Source organism: Monodelphis domestica, chromosome 5, assembly GCF_027887165.1.
Source record: "Monodelphis domestica isolate mMonDom1 chromosome 5, mMonDom1.pri, whole genome shotgun sequence".
Lineage (NCBI taxonomy): Eukaryota > Metazoa > Chordata > Mammalia > Didelphimorphia > Didelphidae > Monodelphis > Monodelphis domestica.
In genome coordinates this window covers 53,529,650-53,550,689 of record NC_077231.1, presented here as the reverse complement: position 1 = coordinate 53,550,689, position 21,040 = coordinate 53,529,650, and the positions used below count along the sequence as shown (strand labels likewise).

Below are 21,040 nucleotides of genomic sequence, written 5' to 3'. Positions count from 1 at the left end.
TCTCTCTCTCTCTCTCTCTGTCTCTGTCTCTCTGTCTCAGTCTGTCTCAGTCTGTCTCTGTCTCTGTGTGTGTCTCTCTCTCTCTCACACACACAACACACACACACATTTCTGTTTATCTTTTTGGGATACAAACCCAGCAGTGGTATGGCTGGGCAGGCATTCTTTTAAAGCCCTTTGAACATGATTCCAAATTGCCTTTCAGAATGGTTGGATCAATTCACAACTCCACCAGCAATGCATAAGTGTCCCAATTTTGACAGGATACTTACTTAGGACCCGCTTCCCTCAACCCTATCACTTCTACCTCTACCGTTTACCTGCCAGAGCTTGCTGTGCTTTGAATGGCAGGGTCAGTCAAACCCTACTTAGCTGAAGAGGAAGATAGCAAACTTCTAAGGCAAGAGTTCTTAACCAGGGGGTCCATGAACTTTATTTTTTTTTTAACTTTTAAATAATTGTATTTCAATGTAATTGGGCTTTATTATAATTTTATGAGATTTCATTTTATGCATTTAAAACATTCTTCTGAAAAGGGGTCCACAGGCTTCCACAGATTGACAATAGGGTCCATGACACCTATACAAAAAGTGAAGAATGACAACTATAATAGCCCTGACTTGGAGTTCTGAGGAAATCCTTTAGAATCCTGTTCTTTCAATTGATATTTGTTGGGAAAGGAATAGAGCCTTGGATCTAGAGGTTGGGGTCCTCTTCCCAAATAATGAAGCCATCAGAAGTTAGCCTGAACCTGAAAATCAACTCTCCTAGACTGAGAGCATTTTAAGGGTTTAATTGGTTCAATTCTAAGCCAGAATTCCCTCGGAGGAGCACAGAATAGCAGTGAACTTCCCATCCTGCCCAAAATTAAGTCTCTTAGAGAATGGTAAGGAAGAGGACAGAGATGTCTCTTGTGCCTCCCCTCAAGCTGTTCAATGACACCTGTATGCCACATGTCAGGAATCAGCCCTTGACAATACATAACTAGAAGGCTCCCCTAATTGGTGGAGAATGTCTGGTGGAGAGACCCTTTATCTGTAAGGACCCTCCAAACTATCTAAACTTAAGGCATACCCTAAAGTTTCTACTTCACTTGGATATAAAGAGCTACTGGACACTGGCAGCCAGTCTATCATACTAGGGTACTCCTCACTGATCCAGGAGGCAACCTAATTTCCATGGGAACCCTTTGGTCCAGCAATCCCACTACCAGGTTTGCACCCCAAAGAGATAATGAAAAAATGTTTGTACAAAAATATTCATAGACATGCTCTTTGTGGTGGCAAAAAAATTGGAAAGTGAGGGGCTGTATTGTAGCATATGATGGTGATGGAATACTGTTGTGCTTGATTTCTATATGAACTGGAAATAAGCAGAACCAGGAGAACATTTGTACACAGAAAGGGATACACCAAGGGATGATCAAGTGTGATTGTCTTTGTTACTAATCCTGCGGGTCTTTTTGCTATCCACATCTTAAGAACTGTGGGGAGGAGAAACACAGAAAGTATAGGATTTGGCGTTTTGGTTTTTAAAAGATTTTATTACAAAAATGAATATGGAAATAGGTTTCAAGTGATAATACATGTATGACAGTAGAATTGCTTATCAGTCCTGAGAGTGGGAAGGGAGAGAACATGAATCATGTAGCCATGGAAAAATATTTTAAAATTTTAAAAATCTAATTTCCAAAGGAATTTTGGTAAGCCAGACCCTGTTCCCCCCACCTCTTAGAGGAAGGACATAATGAGCTCTTGGGAGTTGTTATATGTTTTTGCTAATAACTATGTTAATTCTTGTCGGAAGGGACAGATGGAGACCTTGTAGTGCCTTGAGCCTTACCTTCATAGTTGACACTAAAGAATATTGGGTGTTAAGATTAAAAGCTATTTCCTCTCTTGAGATAGAGTTGGAGACAGAGGGTAGAGTACATCATCAGATTTTTACAATGTCATTGTGGCGAATGAGGAATGTACATGACCCCAGGTGACTTACCTTGAATGGCAAACACTTGAACACATTTGTCCTGCCAATGGATCAGACCATTCCTAACCTTATCAATGCAATGTTTGAGGTAGTCTGGCCACTAGTGAGTGGTATGCACTTATCCACTTTTAAGTTTTTCTATTCATATGGTTGAGGAACAGTTGGCTTTCTTTCGAGAGACAGTCCAGTGTTCCCTCACTGCTACATAAACTCTACTTTGTATTTTACAGTTTGGTTGGCAAATGTTTTTGACAAGACCCAATAAAACCATTATGCTCAAGGCCCTAATTTAATGATGTTCCCTATGAAGGACAGTAGGTAGATTATCCCCAAGAAAATGCAAGATATAGCCCATTCTCTCAACTTAGTGGATATGGAAGAGACGATATACTCTTCTTCCTCCGTCTATAAAAGTCTACTGGCCTTCCTGTCTCACCTCACTTCCATGATTGCCTTTTCTGGATGTCCTTGAAGATCTAGAGCAGCCCCCCCCCCCCCTTAGGACTCTTTGGAAGCCTGCATCCAAGGGTAAGACGAGGAGCCTAGGAACTAAATGACTATAGGTTTCTAGAGCCCAAGGCTCCCCATAGTGCCTGCTTGTGAAAGCACTTTTGGGAAGCAGTTCCTCTCCTTTTATTGAGCCCCAGGAACTAATAAACGAAGGACGAGTTGGCCGTTTTGAGGTAGATGATGCAAAGTCATCTAAAAACAGACAGAGCTATTGTTTATTGGAAACAGCCCATTCAAGAATGCGCTAACCCAGAGAGGGTAGCTATCATGACCTCAGACCTAGCCACAGAAAAGAGAGTCATGGTTAAAGACGACGCGAGAAACTTGGGCAGCCTAGAAGAAGAAACATTGTGTCATCTCATCTTTAAACTGGGGGTCCCTGTGCCGGGAGCAGGGCGGCTATCCCAGGTTCAAGGCACATTGGGGGTATCCCTTGGATACTTACATTTAAAGGGATGACAGTAGATACAATGAGCTCCAATTACTTTAGCTTTTTTCCTCCACAACACAATAAAGATGAATTTAAATAAGGGGACTATCAAGAAAAGATTCAGGACTTAAAGTTTGAGACCCAATAGTATAATGCTAAAGAAGGTCAAATAACTAATCATCCTCTTGAATTTCCTTCCGTACCCCTGGCCCATACACCTCTTGTGGGCCCTCCTTCCTCCGCCACAGACCCCCCCGAGAGCCTGGGTATTGTGAGCCTCCGCCAGGGTGCACTCGAGGAAAGGATCCACCTCAGTTTGCTTTCTGGTCCCCTTCTTTGGGGGGTCTTTGGCACAGAAGCCTCCTCCAATCTAGCCAATTTAGGGATCGCCGTGTCTCCCCTCCACTTCCCCCTTTCTTTCACACAGATGGGCAGAATTCATGTTTCCTGCCGGTTGTGGAAATGAGAATAAGCAAGCCATCCCGACTTGACCCTGTAGGGGAATCAGGCAGGCACCAGCCTGTGAGTTTGCCTGGAGTGATCTTGGGAGCGGGGTTTGGAGGGGCAATCTCCACATTGTTTCTGGGGTGACTGCCTTAGCTTGTGGGTTTAGCTTTCAATCCTATAGATTCGTTGAATATGACCTGTGTTTCTGGAAGTTTTTAATTGGAAACGATCTGAGGAACAGTAACTATTCTTAATAATTGTCATCCCTGAGCACATGATCGGTACATAGTCATGAAATTCTAACATTTAGAAATGAAGACCTTGCTCGGTACGTTTTTTTGAGAGTTTTATTCTATACAGTAATTTTATCTTTGGGTTATAAAACACAATTAGATAAATATTCACATTTGTTAAAATAAAGACTACTGATTACTACATACTTTATGAACAATGAATTGATTAACTTAATTACATAGCCCATGTAGTATGCCATCAGAAACTCTGTATTTGATTGGCTATTTTATAATTATACATGTTTTTAAGTTTAAAAAGTCTTAGCACTAAATCCTAAGCAAATATAGTGCAAAACAGATTATTTCAAATTATATTATATAGGATCACATGCATATGAATGAACATATGGGGCTAAATATTAAATATTTGTCATATCGTATGGAAAAATTAAATTATTAATCTTTCATCTCTATATTATTTCTCTACATTACACTCTTTTTCAAATAAGCCGATAAACTTTTAAATAAAGTTAATTAATCTGAGCAAATGAAAGACTTCTGTCCTAAAATAAGTAGATTATATTTTAACTGTACATTTAATTTTAAACAAAAGTTTATTAAGATAGCATGACAACAAATAAAATGGCAAATAGAGAGCAGACAGGTAGAAAAGTAATAATTCTGACATTGTGTTGAATTCATACATGAATCTGGCTTTCTCTTATCTAATAGGAGCCAGTGTTAACTCAGTTTTTAATAATGAAAGGGCTTAAACCTACACTATGCCCAAACTCCAGATTCAAAAGAAAAAGAAAAACATATTAAAGAAATATTGCTTATGTAATATAAATTATTCAGATACATGGAAATATCCAGATGCTTAGAAACACAGACCTTGCAGATTGACAGTTTTTACTTTAATATCAATATTTGTATTGTGTAGAAATAACCACTAATCCAGAGGCAATATAGGCACTTGCTAGCTGAGAGATGCTGGTATTTGGGCTGAAATACATAACAGGGAAGCTACTCCCTCCCTTACCCCTCTCAGCAATGTATTTCTAACATTATAATAGAAGATAATAAGAAAAGATTATTTGTTTTACAACAATTCATTTTACAAACTCCTTTTTTTTTTTAACAATTTTGGTTAAAGAATGACAAAAATTGTGTCAATTTAGTATGCAACAATGTATGCAACAATGGAATTTTGAAAACCAATTATTTTGTCACAATGAAGGAAAATGCTAAATTAAGTATTTGGACTTTTTTTTAGAGATAATGGCATTGTTTATGTCAGAGCCTTAAAGGGTCATTCATTACTCCCATTTGTCTTGTAAGCTTAAAAAGATTTCAAATGTTCACACTAGTATCTTAAATTGGTCAGAATAATGCAATTTTTGCTGGTTTGTTCTAAAATGTGATTTGGAGTTTTGAAGCCTGCATTTACTTATAGATATCTTGGAGATTTCCACTTCAATGAACTGAATCCGAAATGCCATTTTAAAATTCTTATCCAAGAATTGCAAATTGCTGTAACAGACTTAACATTTACTATTTTAATATTATTTTAAAATGTTTACATACATATGATGGGTGAGCCCTATGTCACTCATCTAACTGAAAATACCCATATTGTGAATTATGGTGTTGATATTTATTCTTAAAGGCAAGTTTTGCAGCCAAAGCAAAATACATCAATTCATTCGTTTTATAGTTGACAACCACTTAATCTTTAATGCAATGGCACTTAAATTCTCTTAGGAAACAGGAATATGACAATCTTTTCACATATATGTCAAGTTCATAAAAGTTGCTTTATTATCAACCTTACTACCCGATTCCACTAGTCCTTTTTTTTTCCTCTACACCATCTCCTCTGGCCTGCTTTTAATTCAAAAGGAAGAGACATTTCAGGCGTGGAGATTTAGTAAAGAATTAGATTGCTGGTAGCTCAGCCTTAATCATAAATTAGGCTCTAAATGCATGCCTGGATATATTATTTGTAGAACAAAAACACATAAAACTGATCCTGCCAACCCTACCAATCTAATTATCACATAAGTTTGACAGAATAGATTACAGTTAATCCGCCGAGGAAATTCCCAACTTGGATTCCAATATGGGTAACCTGTGACAACAACACCACCAAAGGAAATAATTAGATTCATGTTAACTAAAGAATCATTAATAATTAAATATTTTAATATATACATACTTGAGATTTCTTCACGTGTTGAATTTCCTAGAAAGAAGGAAAAAATACTAATCAAAAGGTTTCTTTGTTTTTTTGTTTTTAGTTTTTAAATAAGGCTATCCATCTAGAAAGATAATTTTTAAAAAATTTTTACACAGCAATGACGATTTAGAGATAGCCAAATACAGTACTTTTAAAAGTTCATGTTTTCAAATCATTGACAGCAGCTGTGAATCAGAAAACACTTGTCCAATGCCTTTTTATGACCAAAGTTTGTGTCTGTCCTAGCTAAAATTGTGAAGGTTTACTTATCAGTACTTTTCCCCTCTTTTCTTGCCATCCAGGCACCTGGGAGTGCCCCATTAATGCCGTTTCCCAGAATGTCCCCACCTCCCATCTGCATTCCAGCCAGTTTGGCTGAACAAAACTGACAATGTGGGAAGAGTTGCATGTTTCAATAATTATACCTAATTTTGCTTATCATTTGCAAGTCAATAAAGATTATATTTTCAGTCCTCCTTCCTAGAAAAGTCTGAGGGAAGGAAGGCCCAGCACAAAAGGGAGTGGGAAGTCTTGTATCTGGTGTTTTTTAAAAGGTAGAAAGTTTGGGTGACAAAAAAAAAAAGAGTATTTTCCTTAACAGTCTATTAGGATGCCTAAAGTTCCTACCAAAGGCAGCTGGATGTTGCAGTAGACAGAACACTGGGTCTGGAGTTAGGAAGACCAGAGTTCAAATCCAGCTGCAAGCCCAAATGGGTTGACCATGTGCAAGTCGCTTAACTGCTCTCAGTTTCCTTATTTGTAAAATAGGCCTACTAAGAACACCTCCCCCCTAGGTCCTTGTGAAGACCTCATAAAGCACGTGGCACAGTTCTGCTCTCTATAAATATTTCATCCCTTCTCTTCCCCAGAATAACAGTAAAGCCGTCTTTCCAGAGCACTTTTAGGTCCTTTCAGACAAAGCACGACACATGCACGGTCCCATTTGGACCCTGAAGATCCCTCCATTCTGCATAGGAAGAAATACGTAGGACAAGCCAGTAAGGGCTGGGAAGGCCATTGGCACTCAAGTTTCTTCTGACTCCAAGTGCTGCACTGTTCTGAGATGAATACATCGAGCTCGAGCTGGCCATTGCTCACTCACACCCTAAGCAGCTTTCTGGTTGGCTCACTCAACAATGGCGAGCCAGTGCTCCAGCCATACGACCTGGCCCTTTGGAAGAGGCCAATAGTCTTACTTCCTCTCCTTTTGAGACCTATGAGGACAGACACTGGGGCTAATATGTTCATGGTCAACATGTCTGAGAGGCTGCCTTGTAGGACAAATTCAGACCTGTTCTTCTCGCCCCTTTGGGGACAGAAGGACCAGCAATGAATGCATATTTCGCTCAATATGAGAAAAAAAAATCTGAACAATTAGATCCCAAAGTGGAACAAACTGCTCCCAGAGGCAGCGAGTTCTCTGCCAAACAAAGGCTGGAGGACCACGTGTGGAGTATCTCTTAGAGCGCATTTTTGTTCAGGAATGGGTCAGTGGCACAGTGGATAGAGCACTGGGCTGGCATTCAAGAAGTCAAGGAGTTTAAATCTGGCCTTAGAGACAGAGCAAATCACAACCTCTGTTTTCTTATCTATAAAATGGGCATAAAAATAGCATCCACCTCTCAGGATTGCTATGATAAAGTGAGATCATCTTTGTAAAGGGCTCACCAACCTTAATGAACTATACAAATGCTATTATTATTATTAGTATCATCCCTTCTAAATCTAACATTCTGTGACTCAGAGATACTTTATCAGCTATAGAGAAGCTAAAAAAATTAAACTCATTCAATCCCGGAAATTCTTTCCCATTTAATTCATTTCGTGATTTGTTGTTGTGGTTGCTTACTGCATTGCCTATTTTCACAAATATCTCCTTTCGCACAACCAGTGCATGAGTTTCCTTGCGTATAAGGTTTCCTTCCAACCAAGTTTCCTCTATAAAAACAATAATATTCATGAATTAGATTGATATCAGTGACTATCATTTCTATTGTGTTCATTTTTAAATTCTATGAGTACATCATGATCAAATAATTAAGAAAATATGCTGATTTCTGAAAGCTCTGTAATTTAATTAATTTCAGCAAACTTTAATTGCTTGTTATTGGGCTAGGATATATTTTAGATCAGGAGTTATGCAGTCTACAAACTTTTAAAAAATTTTTCAGTCTATATTTCAATAAAATTGGATTCATTAAAAAACCTATGTATTTGATTTTTAGGCATATACAAAACATTATTCTGAAAGGGTTTCACCAAAATGGAAAAACCACAAAAAAGTTCTAGACTCAAGACTCTTTAAAAACAAACAAATCCCAATAACTAGTCTTTTTAGAATGGCATGGTATATTGAATTTGAAGAATTTTTTTAAAACAAGAAAGTGTATTTTCATTTTCACTCAGTATAGAACAGTTGCCTTTTAGAAACAAGAAGACAAAGCACAAAAAATTCTAATAAAGAGAAAAGAGATGTCATCATTTATTTTTAACTAATGTTCTTATTGGGAATGGATAGTAAAAAGTGATGTGAATGGATTCACCTCAAATTCTTGAATTAAATTGACTGTGTTGCTGCCCCTATTATGTTTCAACAATGAGCCTAGACATGAACTTCAAACTTTTCATTCAATGGAATGGAGCACTTTGATGGGACCACTTTTGGTGGCATATATATATATATATATATATATATATATATATATATATATATATATATTTTTTTTTTTTAATAAATGTTCATTTCTTGGCTAACAGAAAGACCTCTGAAGCAACTACTCTACCTCCAAAAAAAAAAAAAATCCAAATAAACCTTGATGTTTTTATGGGGAAGTAAAAATAGTGGGAAATGACATAGTAGTTGTGTGTTATTTATTCAAATAGCTATATCAAATATTACCTTCCAATTTCTCTCTATGATAATTTAAGTGATGTTTTCCATCTCTCTAAGGCCTGAGACTTAATTTTAAAACTAGTGAAAATTAATAATGAGGAATGTAAATAAATAATAATGAGGAATGTAAATCAGCTTCAAAGTTCCATTTCACACTCATCAGACTGGTAAAAATGACAAAAAGAGAAAAAGACAGTTGTTGAAGGGGCATAATGTAGTGTTGGGGAATTGCAAAATGGCCTAACCATTCTGGAAAGCAATTTGGAACCATACCCCCAAATCAATATACTGTGCCCAGCCATACCACTATTAGACATATATTCCAAAGAGATTCAAGATAGAAGGAAAGGAGCAAGGTATTAAAAATAATATAGCAGCATTTTTGTTGAGTAAAGAATCACACAAATAAATTTTTCCATTAGTTGGGTAATAGATGAATAAATGTGAAAGTTTTAGGACATCACTGAGCTTTAAGAAATTATGAAAGTGGTGGATTCACATCTGGGAAGACTTGTAGGAACTGATGCATAGTGAAGAGAGCAGAACCAGGAGAACAATTTCTATAATAACTATAACCCTGTCAAGGAAACAACAGAGACAGAAAGACTCACCACTCTGATCAATGCAATGGTTTGCCACAAATCTCTCCTAATGGTGTCAAACTCAAATAGAAACCAGGCCACTACACCATTCATGAAGATCCCTGCTGGCCACACATTGACTCAGAAAACCACTAACACTATCTAGTCTACTACATTTTTATTTTTTGTCAAATATTATCCTAGGGAGCATGGTGGGCCATGATTGTTCTTCTACAGAAGATTGTTGATGAAGCAGCTTCCCATCTCTTAGCAGAGGGATGACAGATTACTGTTGTGGAATGAGACATGAGGTCAGTCTGTGAAGTTGTTTTGCTCAACTAGATTTATTACAAGAATAAGCATGTGTTTTCCAGAGGCGACAGTTGTAAGGGGCCACTAGTAGGAATAGGAAATAAACATGAAGAATGAAAGGAAGGAAAGAAGGAAGAAGAGAATGAGAAAGAGGAAAGAGAGGAAGAAGAACGTAGCAGTGAATCACTTAAAAACACACAGACAAGACAAGAGTAGCAAAGTGTTCCTAGGAGGCAGAGAGAAGTATTGGTAGGACTGTTTTAAATTTCATGTGTGCTTTTAACAAGGAAAATTCCATGAGTCTTTTTTTTTTCTGGTTGTAAAATTTACAGTCAAAAAGGAACTGGGAAAAATTAGTGAATGGATGTGGTAAAATATTTTTAAAATCATACCTTTAACTGAGAAAACTTTCTAATTAAAAACACTGTTCAATAAGGCAATAGAATGAAAATATAGTATATGCCCTCTTTTAAACCCTTACCTTCCATCTTAAATCATTACTAAATATTGGTTTCCAAGGCAGAAGAGCGGTAAGTGCCAGTCAATTGAGGATAAGTGACTTGCCCAGAGTCACACAGCCGGAAAGTGAACCCGGGACTTACGGCCTCTAAGCTAGCCTCTCAATCCACGAGACCTCCCTCTTCCTACTAGATATCTCTTCTACGGTAGTTTTGTTTTTTTGCCCCGTCGTGAGCTAGTGTTCCTTGTTTACATGATCATGGCTGCAGGGGGATGTCATTAAGTGTTAAAAAGACCAAAGGAGACAATCTGCCCAATAGCTGGCTATTTGGTAGGAGGGGTTTGCTTTTGATTTAGCTAGACCGTATTAAAATATGGTGAGGACTTTTGAATTGTGCGAAGAAGCCCATTTCGTGGCAGCCGACATCCTGGCTGTCAGAATGGTCTTCCCTCCGGCCTTCTGGGCGGGGTGTTCTTGGGTGCCGCCAGCCCCGGGCCTTCCTCCCCTCCGCGCAGAAGGGGCTGGATGGTCCCAGTGCCAGGACATGCGCTTCTTAATTTAGCGAGCACTACATGAGTGTTCGGAGCCAAAATCGAGCCTCCCAGCCAATGAAAGAAACGGAGCGCCTCAGCCATCCCGTCCTGGACGGTGACAGAGAGAGACAAGCACCTCCTTACTTGGTTCTCCAGTCTCTGTCCCTGCCTCAGAGATCTCTGGAGGAGCTGAAGCGAGGCCCTAGGCAGGCTTACACACTTGTGGGTCTTCTTCCACACAGTGCTGCTTCCCAACCATTTATGAGCCAGCTCTATTCCCCCGAATAACCGTCCTTACGGATTTTAATATCACCATCCCTAATAACAAATGATGCCATTGCTTATTGCCATTTAAAATACTTTTAAACAACAAAATTACTTACGGAGGAGCATAATTGCATACAAATATTGCAATATCTTTTCCTAAATTAGGACACAGCCTAAGAGCACAGCCAATTTTATAGGTTTCGGCCCAAACAACCTAGAGGAAAATGGATTTAAAAATAAAACACCCTGAAAGTTATAAGGCGATGCCTACATTACATGGCCATCAGGAAATGAAGTATACTTGTGGGGGCAGCCATGAAATGAGACATTAAGGCCTCTGGGGGAGCGGTCATTTCTGCAGCCTCCCTTCTAGTCCGAAAGAAGAGTTTTTTCTGAAAGTGAACTAAGAAGACCCTTCTTTCTACTGCTGTACAATTATAAGGTATTCTATGGGTCAGCAGGGTAGAATAAACAATGAAGTAAGGTGCCTTTCCCTTTGGGGTTCCCTTCAGGTATAAAAGGAGGAGTATGGCCAATGGTTTGAAAGAGGAAATGATGATTCATGGAACCATTCTGAGTGTAGATTGATTTTTTAAATGCAAATGAATTAAAGACACACACTCTGGACAATATTTAGAATATTCTGTTCCTTAATTTAATAATTTCTGACATTGTGTCTTTGCTTGCATTATTTCTCATTAGGCACGCCCAACTTCCTCCTCTTTCCCAAACTTTGTGCATCATTTTCTTCAAGTCCCTGATAACATTTTCCTCTAGGAAGCATCCTCATGCAAATATTTTCCAACACTGATTAAATCTATAAATACCATTTGAGCTTGGACTTGAAAATTTTGCAAAGCTAATGCATTATTTTCATCTCCTAAGTACATTGTAAATATTTTGAGAGCAAGAGAACCTATAATTTTGTATACATAAGAACATATAATATTGGTAATGATCAAGTTCTCATCTTTTTTCTCAGATTTTAGAGTCTCTACAGAATGAACACAATATCAAAGCATAACAATTTTGTCAAAAATGTTTCTTTAAGTTCTATTTTATTCATGGTTTTTAGTTAATAAGAGAAATAGGAAAAAAATAGAAGATATTTACCTGTGTGAAATGGCCACAGACTCCTGAACATGCATTGTTGCCTATATCAAAATGTTTGCCTTCATTGTACCAAGCAGTAACAGCCATCTTGGGAACATATTTGGTTAGGTCACCCATCCATAAATTTTCTCCTACATTTTTAAAATAAGGATGGCATGCATGTTTCTTGCCTATGTAACTATTATGTCGGAAAATACATCTCTTTGACCATGCTCTAGCAGTCTTTGCTAAAGCGGTATCCCAAGTCTGAAAGAGAAAAATTAAAACACCAATATTGTGTACATTTAGGAATTAATGTAAAATAAATATTTTTAAAGTTTACATTGATTATTCTTGTAAAATAAAAAGAGGTCATTTTAGCTGTTTGTTCTTGAAAATCATACTCTAATCTCCTTGGTTACTTGAAGGAACTGACCATGCTTTCTACAATAGCTGGGCTTAGCGAATTGCTGTGACTAAAAAAAAAATAAATAAATCATCACCTTACAACCAACCTAGAGGTGAGTTTCTTTGAATTTAATTAGGCTGGTTCACAGATTACAGGTAGATTGTCCATCGCCAGGTTGGTACTTGTGTAGGTGGTCTTTCCTACTTTTGTCAAACTTGTCTGCTGATCCTTCTCATAACTATAAGATATCTTTGGTATATGAAACATTAAAATAAGTCTCATGTAATCCATTCTACAAGGATATACATTTTCAGTTCTGGAAAGAGGTTGAGATTTGCCTTAAAAGAACAAAGACGGTTGCTATCTATCGGATCTATTCAAACACTTAGCTACAATTTCCACTTCTTTACATAGGAAGATGAAATATTTTACAGTATCATTTTTGTATCCATGTCTTTTATTTCCTTCAAAACCAAGCAGTCAATCAAGTATTTATTGAGCATCTCTGTGGTGCTTAGCACTCTTCTTTGATGTTAGAGTATTAAGCATGCATTTTTCATGGCTAAATAAATGTCCTGTTTTAAAAACACACTTAGTGCTCTTATTCTTGAAGTCTTCACTAAAGATGTACCATTCATCTGTAAAACAACAATTGATTCCAGTACTTAGCATGGAGTCCAGGGCATATTTATTACTTAGTGAATGTTTACTTTCATCCAAGAAATGTATAGTTGAATAAAAAAGGAGAAAAATGTACAATTAACAATAATGCATGTGAGGGTGTGGTAAAAGCACTTTAGAGAGACCAAAGAGGGATGAGGAAGTGGAAAGAAAAATTCAGAATTATATGATAGCAGTCAGTGTGGAATGGAAGGCTGGATGCAGAATTGATAGGAGCTGCAGTTCTGTGACATTCAGCTGAAATGTCAGCCTTTTTGCTTATTGTAGTCCTAGATAGGTATGGCAGAAAGATGACAAATTCTGCTTTGATTCAAGTAGGAGTACATCAAGTTAGATTGTATTTGAAAAATGACACAATTATTTCAAAGACTCCAAACTAATCATTACTGAAAATAATCAGCATTCTCCTCATAACGCTATATGAATGTGAAAAATGGAGAGCGGTCAGCTAAGAAAAATGAAAATGACAACCCAAAAAGCAATGGTGTGTGCAATCAGCTTACAAGTGTTACCAATGGTGATTTTCTTGTAAGAAGTGGCATAAAAAATATAATCTATAACATATAACTCTGAAGAAAAATCTGGAATTATACTCAAAGTTATAAAATTATATATTTATACCCTTCAACCTAATAATACAACTATTAGGTTTATTTCCTAAGGTGATCAATGAAAAAGAAAAAGAAACTATGTTTTAAAATATTTATAGAGTAGCACTTTTTGTTGTGGCAAAGAACTAGAAACCAAGGGGATGTCCATCCATTGGGGAATGACTAAACAATCACATTACACATTACTATTATAATATGTGATTGTAAAAGAATACTATTGTTCCATAAGAAATAACCAACAAGATGATCACCCAAAAAACTCCAACAATCTGGAAAGACTTATATGAAGTGAGCAGAACCAGGAGAATGTTGTACACAAAAATAATGTCTGATGATCAACTGTGAATGACTTAGTTATCAACAAGGGAAGGATTCAAGGAGTCCAAGGGACTCATGACGATAAAGGATTTCTACCATCATAAAAGAACTGAAACTTACCATTCTTTATTTTATTTCCTCCTTGAATTTTTCTCTAGTGTAATATGTATCTTGTTTCACAACATAATGAAAGGGAATATGATAGCATGTGTACAACCGACATGATATTGCCTGCCTTCTTGGGAAGAGGTGCGGAGGGGGGAAAAGGAACGACACATAGATTTTTGGACATAACTAATATGAGAATTTTTTTCTTGGATAAGCATATTTATGATAATTTATTACATAAAATACATATTATGCTACATACTACATATAAATGATAAAAAAGATAATAGCTAGGATTTGTCTATTTCAAAAGGGAGTGAGTGGGCTGGTCTAACAAGAGTGAGAAATGAAGAGACAGGAGATAGAGGAGGAAGGGAGGAAAGCATGCCATGATATCCTGAGATACCAAAAGAAAAAGAGAAAATTCTCCAACCTATTTCTTATGGAGGTCTTCTATGAACATGCCAATTGAGATTTATTCAAGTAGAACTCCATGCTTTTCACTTGGGTGTGTTTTGTCATTTTGTTTCCACAATGCTAATAGAAGTTTCCGATCTTTTGGCTGGGAAAGGGAGAATAGTATTCCTTTAGAGACCTTAGAGAATGAATACACCCAATTTAATACCCAGGGATCATTTCAGCAGTTTTAAGAATTCGATTACTTTCTCTCCTCTGACATTTTGGCCATGAGCTCTTTGAGAGCAGGAACTCTTTTCATCTTTTTTCAGCTTATTTTATTTGATTAACTCTTTGTCTCTTTTTAAATCTTAGGTACTTAGCAAAGTGCCTGGCATATAGTTGCTTAATAAATGCTAGTTGACTGAAAGATTGGCCCTAGTGCATGCCCTCCTGGGGCTTTTACACTTGGATTATTGGAATAGTCTGTTTTTTGGCCTCTCCCTACTTGCTACCAGATTGATTTTCCTAAAGCCCAAGCCTGACCATGTCCACCCTCCCTAGTATTTCCATTCAGTTTACTCCAGTGCCTCCTCATTGCTTCCAGGATGAAATGTCAAGTGCTGTTAGCTGTTCAAAGCCTCCATAACCTGCCTCCTTCCTCCCAACCCCCTGATGCATTCTGGGACCCAATGCCACTGGCATCCTTGCCTGGGCCCATACTGTCCCATATGCCTGTAAATCTCTCCTGTCATCTCACCCTCCTGGCTTCCCTGGCTTTCTTCAGGTCTCAGCTAAAGTCCCACTTTCTGCAAAAAGCCTTTCTTGGTCTCCTAATCCCTCTTAATGCCTTCACCTTCCCTGAGAGCATCTCTAATTAATCTTGTATACATCTTGTTCATACATTCTTGTTTGAATGCTCTCTCCCTGACTAGAGGGTGAGCTCCCTGCCAGCAGGCTGTCTTTGGCTTTCTTTGTATGTCCTGCACCTACTCAGCTATGTGGTGGGTACTTAAGGAATGCTAGTTGCCTCATTGACACTAAAACTGATGAAAGTCTTTCATAAATCAGTTAAATAATTAGATGGTTTATCTATGCACACCCAAAAAGCACACTTGTAAGTTCCTATAATGGACTAGACTTTTCATTTTTTATTTTCATTTTTTTTTGTATTCTGGGGATATTACCTTGGGTTTATTTTTCAGATCAACAACAACAACCACCCCCCCCCCCAAATGGCATGTTAGTCAAATACACCGGTTTTTAAAAAATCCCATGTTTGCTTACTCACAGAATTCTGCTTCAGATTTATATAAAAGCTTCCCCCATAGTATATGCTAATATTAAGTAATACTTAACAGATAATTTAAAAATTGAGCCATTATTTCTTTCCCCAGAAAGGAACCATCCCCATTTCAAATTCATGTAGCATCACTCTCTCCTGTCTGGCTACCTCAGGACAATTTCCCATTTTTTTTTTCCTTTGTCTCTGATATAAATCATTAAGATAGTCTGGAGGGAGGACTAAACATGTAAATTTGAGAGTGATCTCACGGCCGCTAGATGGCACAGTAAATACAACACTGGGCTTATCATCAGGAAGACTGATCTTGAGTTCAAATATAAACTCAGACTCCCTTACTTAAGGCGGTGTCGCTTTAACCCTGTTGACTTCCGTTTCCTTACCTATAAAATGAGCTGGAGGAGGAAATAGTAAACCACTCAATACTTTTGCCAAAAAAGCCTCCTTTGGACACAACTAAAAACGACTGAACAATCTTCTAATAGGTGGTAATTGAAATCACGCATGTATTTGAACTCCCTTTAGGGATCCAACAAAATATTGATAAGGATTACCCGTAGAGCACTGGTTTCAAACTCATATAGAAATGAGGGCCACAAAACCAAACACCTGGGACCTTGTGGGTCAGGTGTAGATTAACTTTGATAGCTCCATATCTTTATGGGGGAAACTTTCAATGGATTGAAAGCCAGGGCTGTCCTGGGTTTAAATATGATCTCAGATACTTCCTTGATGTGTGACCCTGGGTAAGTCCTCTAACCCCCCAATGTCTAGCCCTTACCATTCTTCTGTCTTGGAACCAATATATGACATTGATTCAAAGATGGAAGACAAGGGCTTGTAAAAAACAAACAAACCACTCTATAAGTTTATATATTTCTCTTCTTTATTATTACATCAACACATTGAAATCAGAGGACTGTATTTTAATTAGGTTCAGGCTGCACTCTGGAGTGTTATGGGCTGCATGTGGCCCTTCCAGTTATATGGTGGACACTTTTGCTCTAGGGAGTACATTTTCCCCCCAAAGGACAGAGATTAAAACTCAAGTGATTCAGAAAATAATTGTCTCTGGAGTCTGAGGGTACAAGTTCAATTTTGCTTCCAACACTTACTCTCCATATGTGACCTTCTCTGCAAGTCATTCTCCCCAAGTCTTGTCTATAAATGAATGAGTGGGACTCTTGACCTATTTCCTTGCCTATAAAATGACTTGGACTATAATGGCTTTAAAGGTCTCTTCAAACTTTAAATCCAGATTCTAGTATTAATGGGTGGGGGAAAGTAGTATATTACAGGGAAAAGAACATGTTGTAGGGAAAAAATGACACTCAAATGGTTATTGAAGAAACCTGGTTTTTAGTCCCAGCTCTGCCACTACCAGTATAGATCACTTCATTTCACCTATAAAATATTCTCAAGAGGGTTAGCTGTGATATTGCTAAGGCCCCTTCATATTCCGATATAGATATATACACACACACACATGTGTATATGAATATAAAATGAATATTATATATTAATACATATAATTTGTATTTAAACATGTATGCACATGTAAAAATATAAATATAAAATATATTGACACAAATTATACTTAAAATATTTACACATAAATAAATATGTAATGTATAGAATGCATACTTACACATATGAATTATATAAAGAGATTTGCAGATAGATAGTAAAGGGTTGGTCAGGGCAACTCCCTTTTCAAATAGTACAGGGAGGTAGTCCTTTGTTTAGAACCTTTCTAATAGTTCCCTATCAGCTCTAGGATCAAATATAAAGTACTCTGTTTAGCACTAACTGTTCACAAACTGATCCCTTCCCATCTTTCTTCCCCAGTATTTTTTAAGTCTTTATCTTCCATCTTGTAATTGATACTAAATATTGGTTGTAAGACATGAGTGGTAAGAGCTAGGTAATTGGGGTTAAGTGACTTGCCCAGGGTCATATGGCTTGGAAGTCACTGAGGCCACATTTGAACCCAGGACCTCCCATCATCAGACCCCACTATCCAATGATCCACCTCACTGCTGCCTTTTTAGTATTCTTACACTACACTGGCCTACTTGTTATTCTTCATATGACCTTCCAGCTCCCATCTACAAAGTCTTTAAATTTGCTGTTCTCTATGCCAGAATGCTCTCTCTCCTATTCTTTGCTTCCTACATTTCCAGGCTTCTTTCAAGTCTCAGCTCAAATCCTACCTTCTGTAGGAACCAAAAACCTTCCTCTCTGAAACAACTTTTCTTCTACTCTGGATAAAAGTTACATGTATCTAATTATTTACATTTTATCTTTGAGGGAAGAGATTATCTTGATCTCTCTTTGTATCTCCAGGACTTAGCACAGTATCTGATACTTACTAAGGAAGGACTTAATGTTTCTTATGGATAATGAGTCATTCTCAATAACTTTATAGTGATGATTAAGAGCATCTTGTGACATTAGGGTTGATTTGATTGGCTTAAGTTTTTTGGGATCAGAGCTAGCCTTTCTTGTTGGGTCTGAAGGGAACAGCTGCTTGTCACAAACCACAAGCTACTGTCAACAGGCCCCTTTCCTCCCTCCAGTTGCAAACCACAAGCCCCTTACCCGCCAAGCTACAAACACCTGTCAGTAGGCCCTAAGTGGAACAAGAAAACCACAAAATGTTGCAGGAAGGGCTGCTGCTGCTAGCAGGGAGTGTATAAAAACCCTGTACTTGCAATTCTCGGTGGAACTCTTTTATCGAGTTCCCCTGGCGTGCACCAGTTAATAAAAAACCCTTTCTGCTTCATTGCAATGTCCGGTGGTCTTCCTTGGTGGGCTACAACTCGGACCCTAACAGGTCTATAAAAGGGATTTTGGGGGTCGATTTGACCTTTTTTGCATGTTTTCATTGTTAAGAGGGTCTGAAGAGCATTAGAACTTAAAATTGATGTGAACCCTCTTTCCCTGACCACCAAACAAGAACTAGTATGCCAGGAAGTAGTTAGGCTTTTAGAGAAAAAAGCAAGAGTATGAAGCTCCTTATAGATAAAGTAGTTGGTTGCTAGGGACTACATCTACAACCTGGTAAAGCAGAATATCTTGACATCGACCCACATTGTTCCTCAATGATTAGGATTCATTAGGGTATTAGGACAGAGCTTGTGTTATAACACTGTTTCCTTTTTGGAGGAGCCACATTTCGTACATATGATGGCTTTCTTCATGAGATATTAACATGAAAGCAGAACTCACTGGATGCCTCTCTGGTATCTGCCATGGGCAAATCAAGCCACAAACAAGATGAGAATGAATCTGAGTTGCTATATAGGGCCCTGGGGAAAGGTGTGAATCATCAGAGGAAAGAGAATTCTGAGTTTTTGATGCATTTTCTGTGCTGTTCATGGGCCTCTACAAGTCTTTTGAAATTCTTATATTTCCTAAAGGGGGAAATGAAAATTCTTTTGCATCCAGCATGTGCAGTGTTGTTCCAAATGTGGTGAGTCAGGAGCTCTTTTATTTACTGATGGGGACATTTAGATATGAACTACATTCAAATTATACTCTAAGATTTCCCAGAGACTACTCTGAAGAGGCAAAATGAACCAGAGTGATCTTGAGAAGATGGTCATCCCTGAGATTGAGTCTATTGTGTGTACCTCCAGAATTGGAGGCTTAGAACATTATATATAGTCATGATTTCTCCACAGACTCCTACTCTGTTGCCTCACATTAGCATGGAGGTGACTGGCATGTGGGATGAGATTCAGTGTATAATTCTCTAGTTTATAACACCCATTTTCCAAGACCCCTTAGTATTACTAGTCCTTAGAATAAAACTGCCCCCCCCCACTTTATAACATTTTTAGTTTTCTGGCCTATTTTCAAAAACCTTGAGGAGAGTTTATCTGAAGCCTGGAAGAGAGCCAAGATAAACTGAAGTAGTTAAGAACCTGGAGTTTCAAATATCCCATACTGAAAAATTGCATGATAGTTGAGTTTTTTGATCATGAAGATCTTTAGGGGGTGCCTAATGTACCCGAGATTTGAAGTGTAACAAGTCACCCCCCTCTGTGCAATTAGACAGAGAGAAAGAGGAGAATCTTTTGTCCGGATTATTCTAAAAATCTGTGACTGTAGGTAGAAGGAGAGAGGCTATTTTTGCCCCTAGAAAACAGCTTGTGTGGGTAGAATCTCTTTTCCTCCCCTTCCCAGATGTTCTCTCCAAATAAAGGCGCGTTTTTCTCTGCTAGTTTCTTATCCAGTCTCCTGTCTGCTCATTAAGAGTGATTCTGGGGGTGCTAGCTCCGACAAAATTCCACTCCACACACGGGGCTCTCCAAGTCTAAGCCGGGGGAGTAAAATGACCGGAAGGGCCACTCCATCTCAAAGTTTATGAAATTATGGACCTTTTTAAAGAGTTAATCTCTCTCGTGGCTTTGGATATCTCCTCTGTAAAATGGAGATAAGAATCCCCCATCCTTCCCACCTCCCAGGATTGTTCTGGGGTCCAAACCGTTGCCTTTATAAAGCAGAAAGTGCTAGGTGAGTGACTAATTATCACCACCTCCGCCAGGTTCTTTCTCACCACGTATTTCAGGTCGGCCCCCTCGGGGGAGACATGCTCCCGCAGCTCATTGTGAATGCTGACACACTCCTCAATAAAGTTGGGATCCGTGACGGGTGGGGTGTAGATCTGCTCCGGAGAGGCTCCTGTGGCCAGAAGGCCCAGGCCCAGGACCCACATCCAGGGGAACCTCTGATCCAGTATCATGGCCGGCTCTTTGGGTTGGGGCTCGAGTCCTTGAGATCCTTCTGGAGGACTTTGAAACATCTCAACAATCTCTAGAGCAACGCCGCTAACTGCCCCTCAACGGCTGACTCTGTGGCGCCCGACCGCGCCCGGTCACGCCCACACACGTCGCAGCACTACCTCCCTCCTAGCCGAATTTGTCTCCCCCCCCATCCCCGTGCCCTCCCAGCGTGGTGGAGCTCCTCCCCGAGTCTCGCCTCCGACCTTGTATGTGTTAACTCTTGGAGCCTCGTTCAGAATAGCTAACGTTGCGGTCCAGCAAACCTCCTCCACCTGCCTCGCCTTAATCCTTCCCAATTCCTAACCCCGCCACGTCTTCTAGTGGCTCCTCTGCTCCGGGAGCCCTCTCTGAAATCGCCAGGGGTCTGCTTTCGAGCAAACTTTGGGAGTCGTGTCCTTTGGTAGCATGACTGAGGACTGAGTTGGGCAGAAGCAGGAAACT

At 38.6% G+C, this 21,040-nt stretch overlaps 1 protein-coding gene across 2 annotated transcripts; it reads right to left on the bottom strand.

The window, feature by feature from the left end:
• Nucleotides 1–4,201: 4,201 nt before the first annotated feature.
• Nucleotides 4,202–20,703, bottom strand: LOC100017609 (GLIPR1 like 1). 2 transcript variants are annotated; one of them, XM_007503067.3, is made up of 6 exons: nucleotides 20,374–20,703; nucleotides 12,005–12,250; nucleotides 11,008–11,105; nucleotides 7,695–7,783; nucleotides 5,825–5,851; nucleotides 4,202–5,737 (listed from the first exon to the last, which is right to left on the bottom strand). In XM_007503067.3, exons 1-6 carry the CDS (start codon nucleotides 20,617–20,619, stop codon nucleotides 5,571–5,573), a joined length of 873 nt encoding a protein of 290 aa, XP_007503129.1. In that variant the 5' UTR covers nucleotides 20,620–20,703; the 3' UTR covers nucleotides 4,202–5,570. The 2 variants fall into 2 exon arrangements, with proteins under 2 accessions (XP_007503129.1, XP_007503131.1); XM_007503069.3 differs by lacking the exons at nucleotides 7,695–7,783; nucleotides 11,008–11,105 and having other exon boundaries at nucleotides 20,374–20,700.
• Nucleotides 20,704–21,040: the final 337 nt, after the last annotated feature.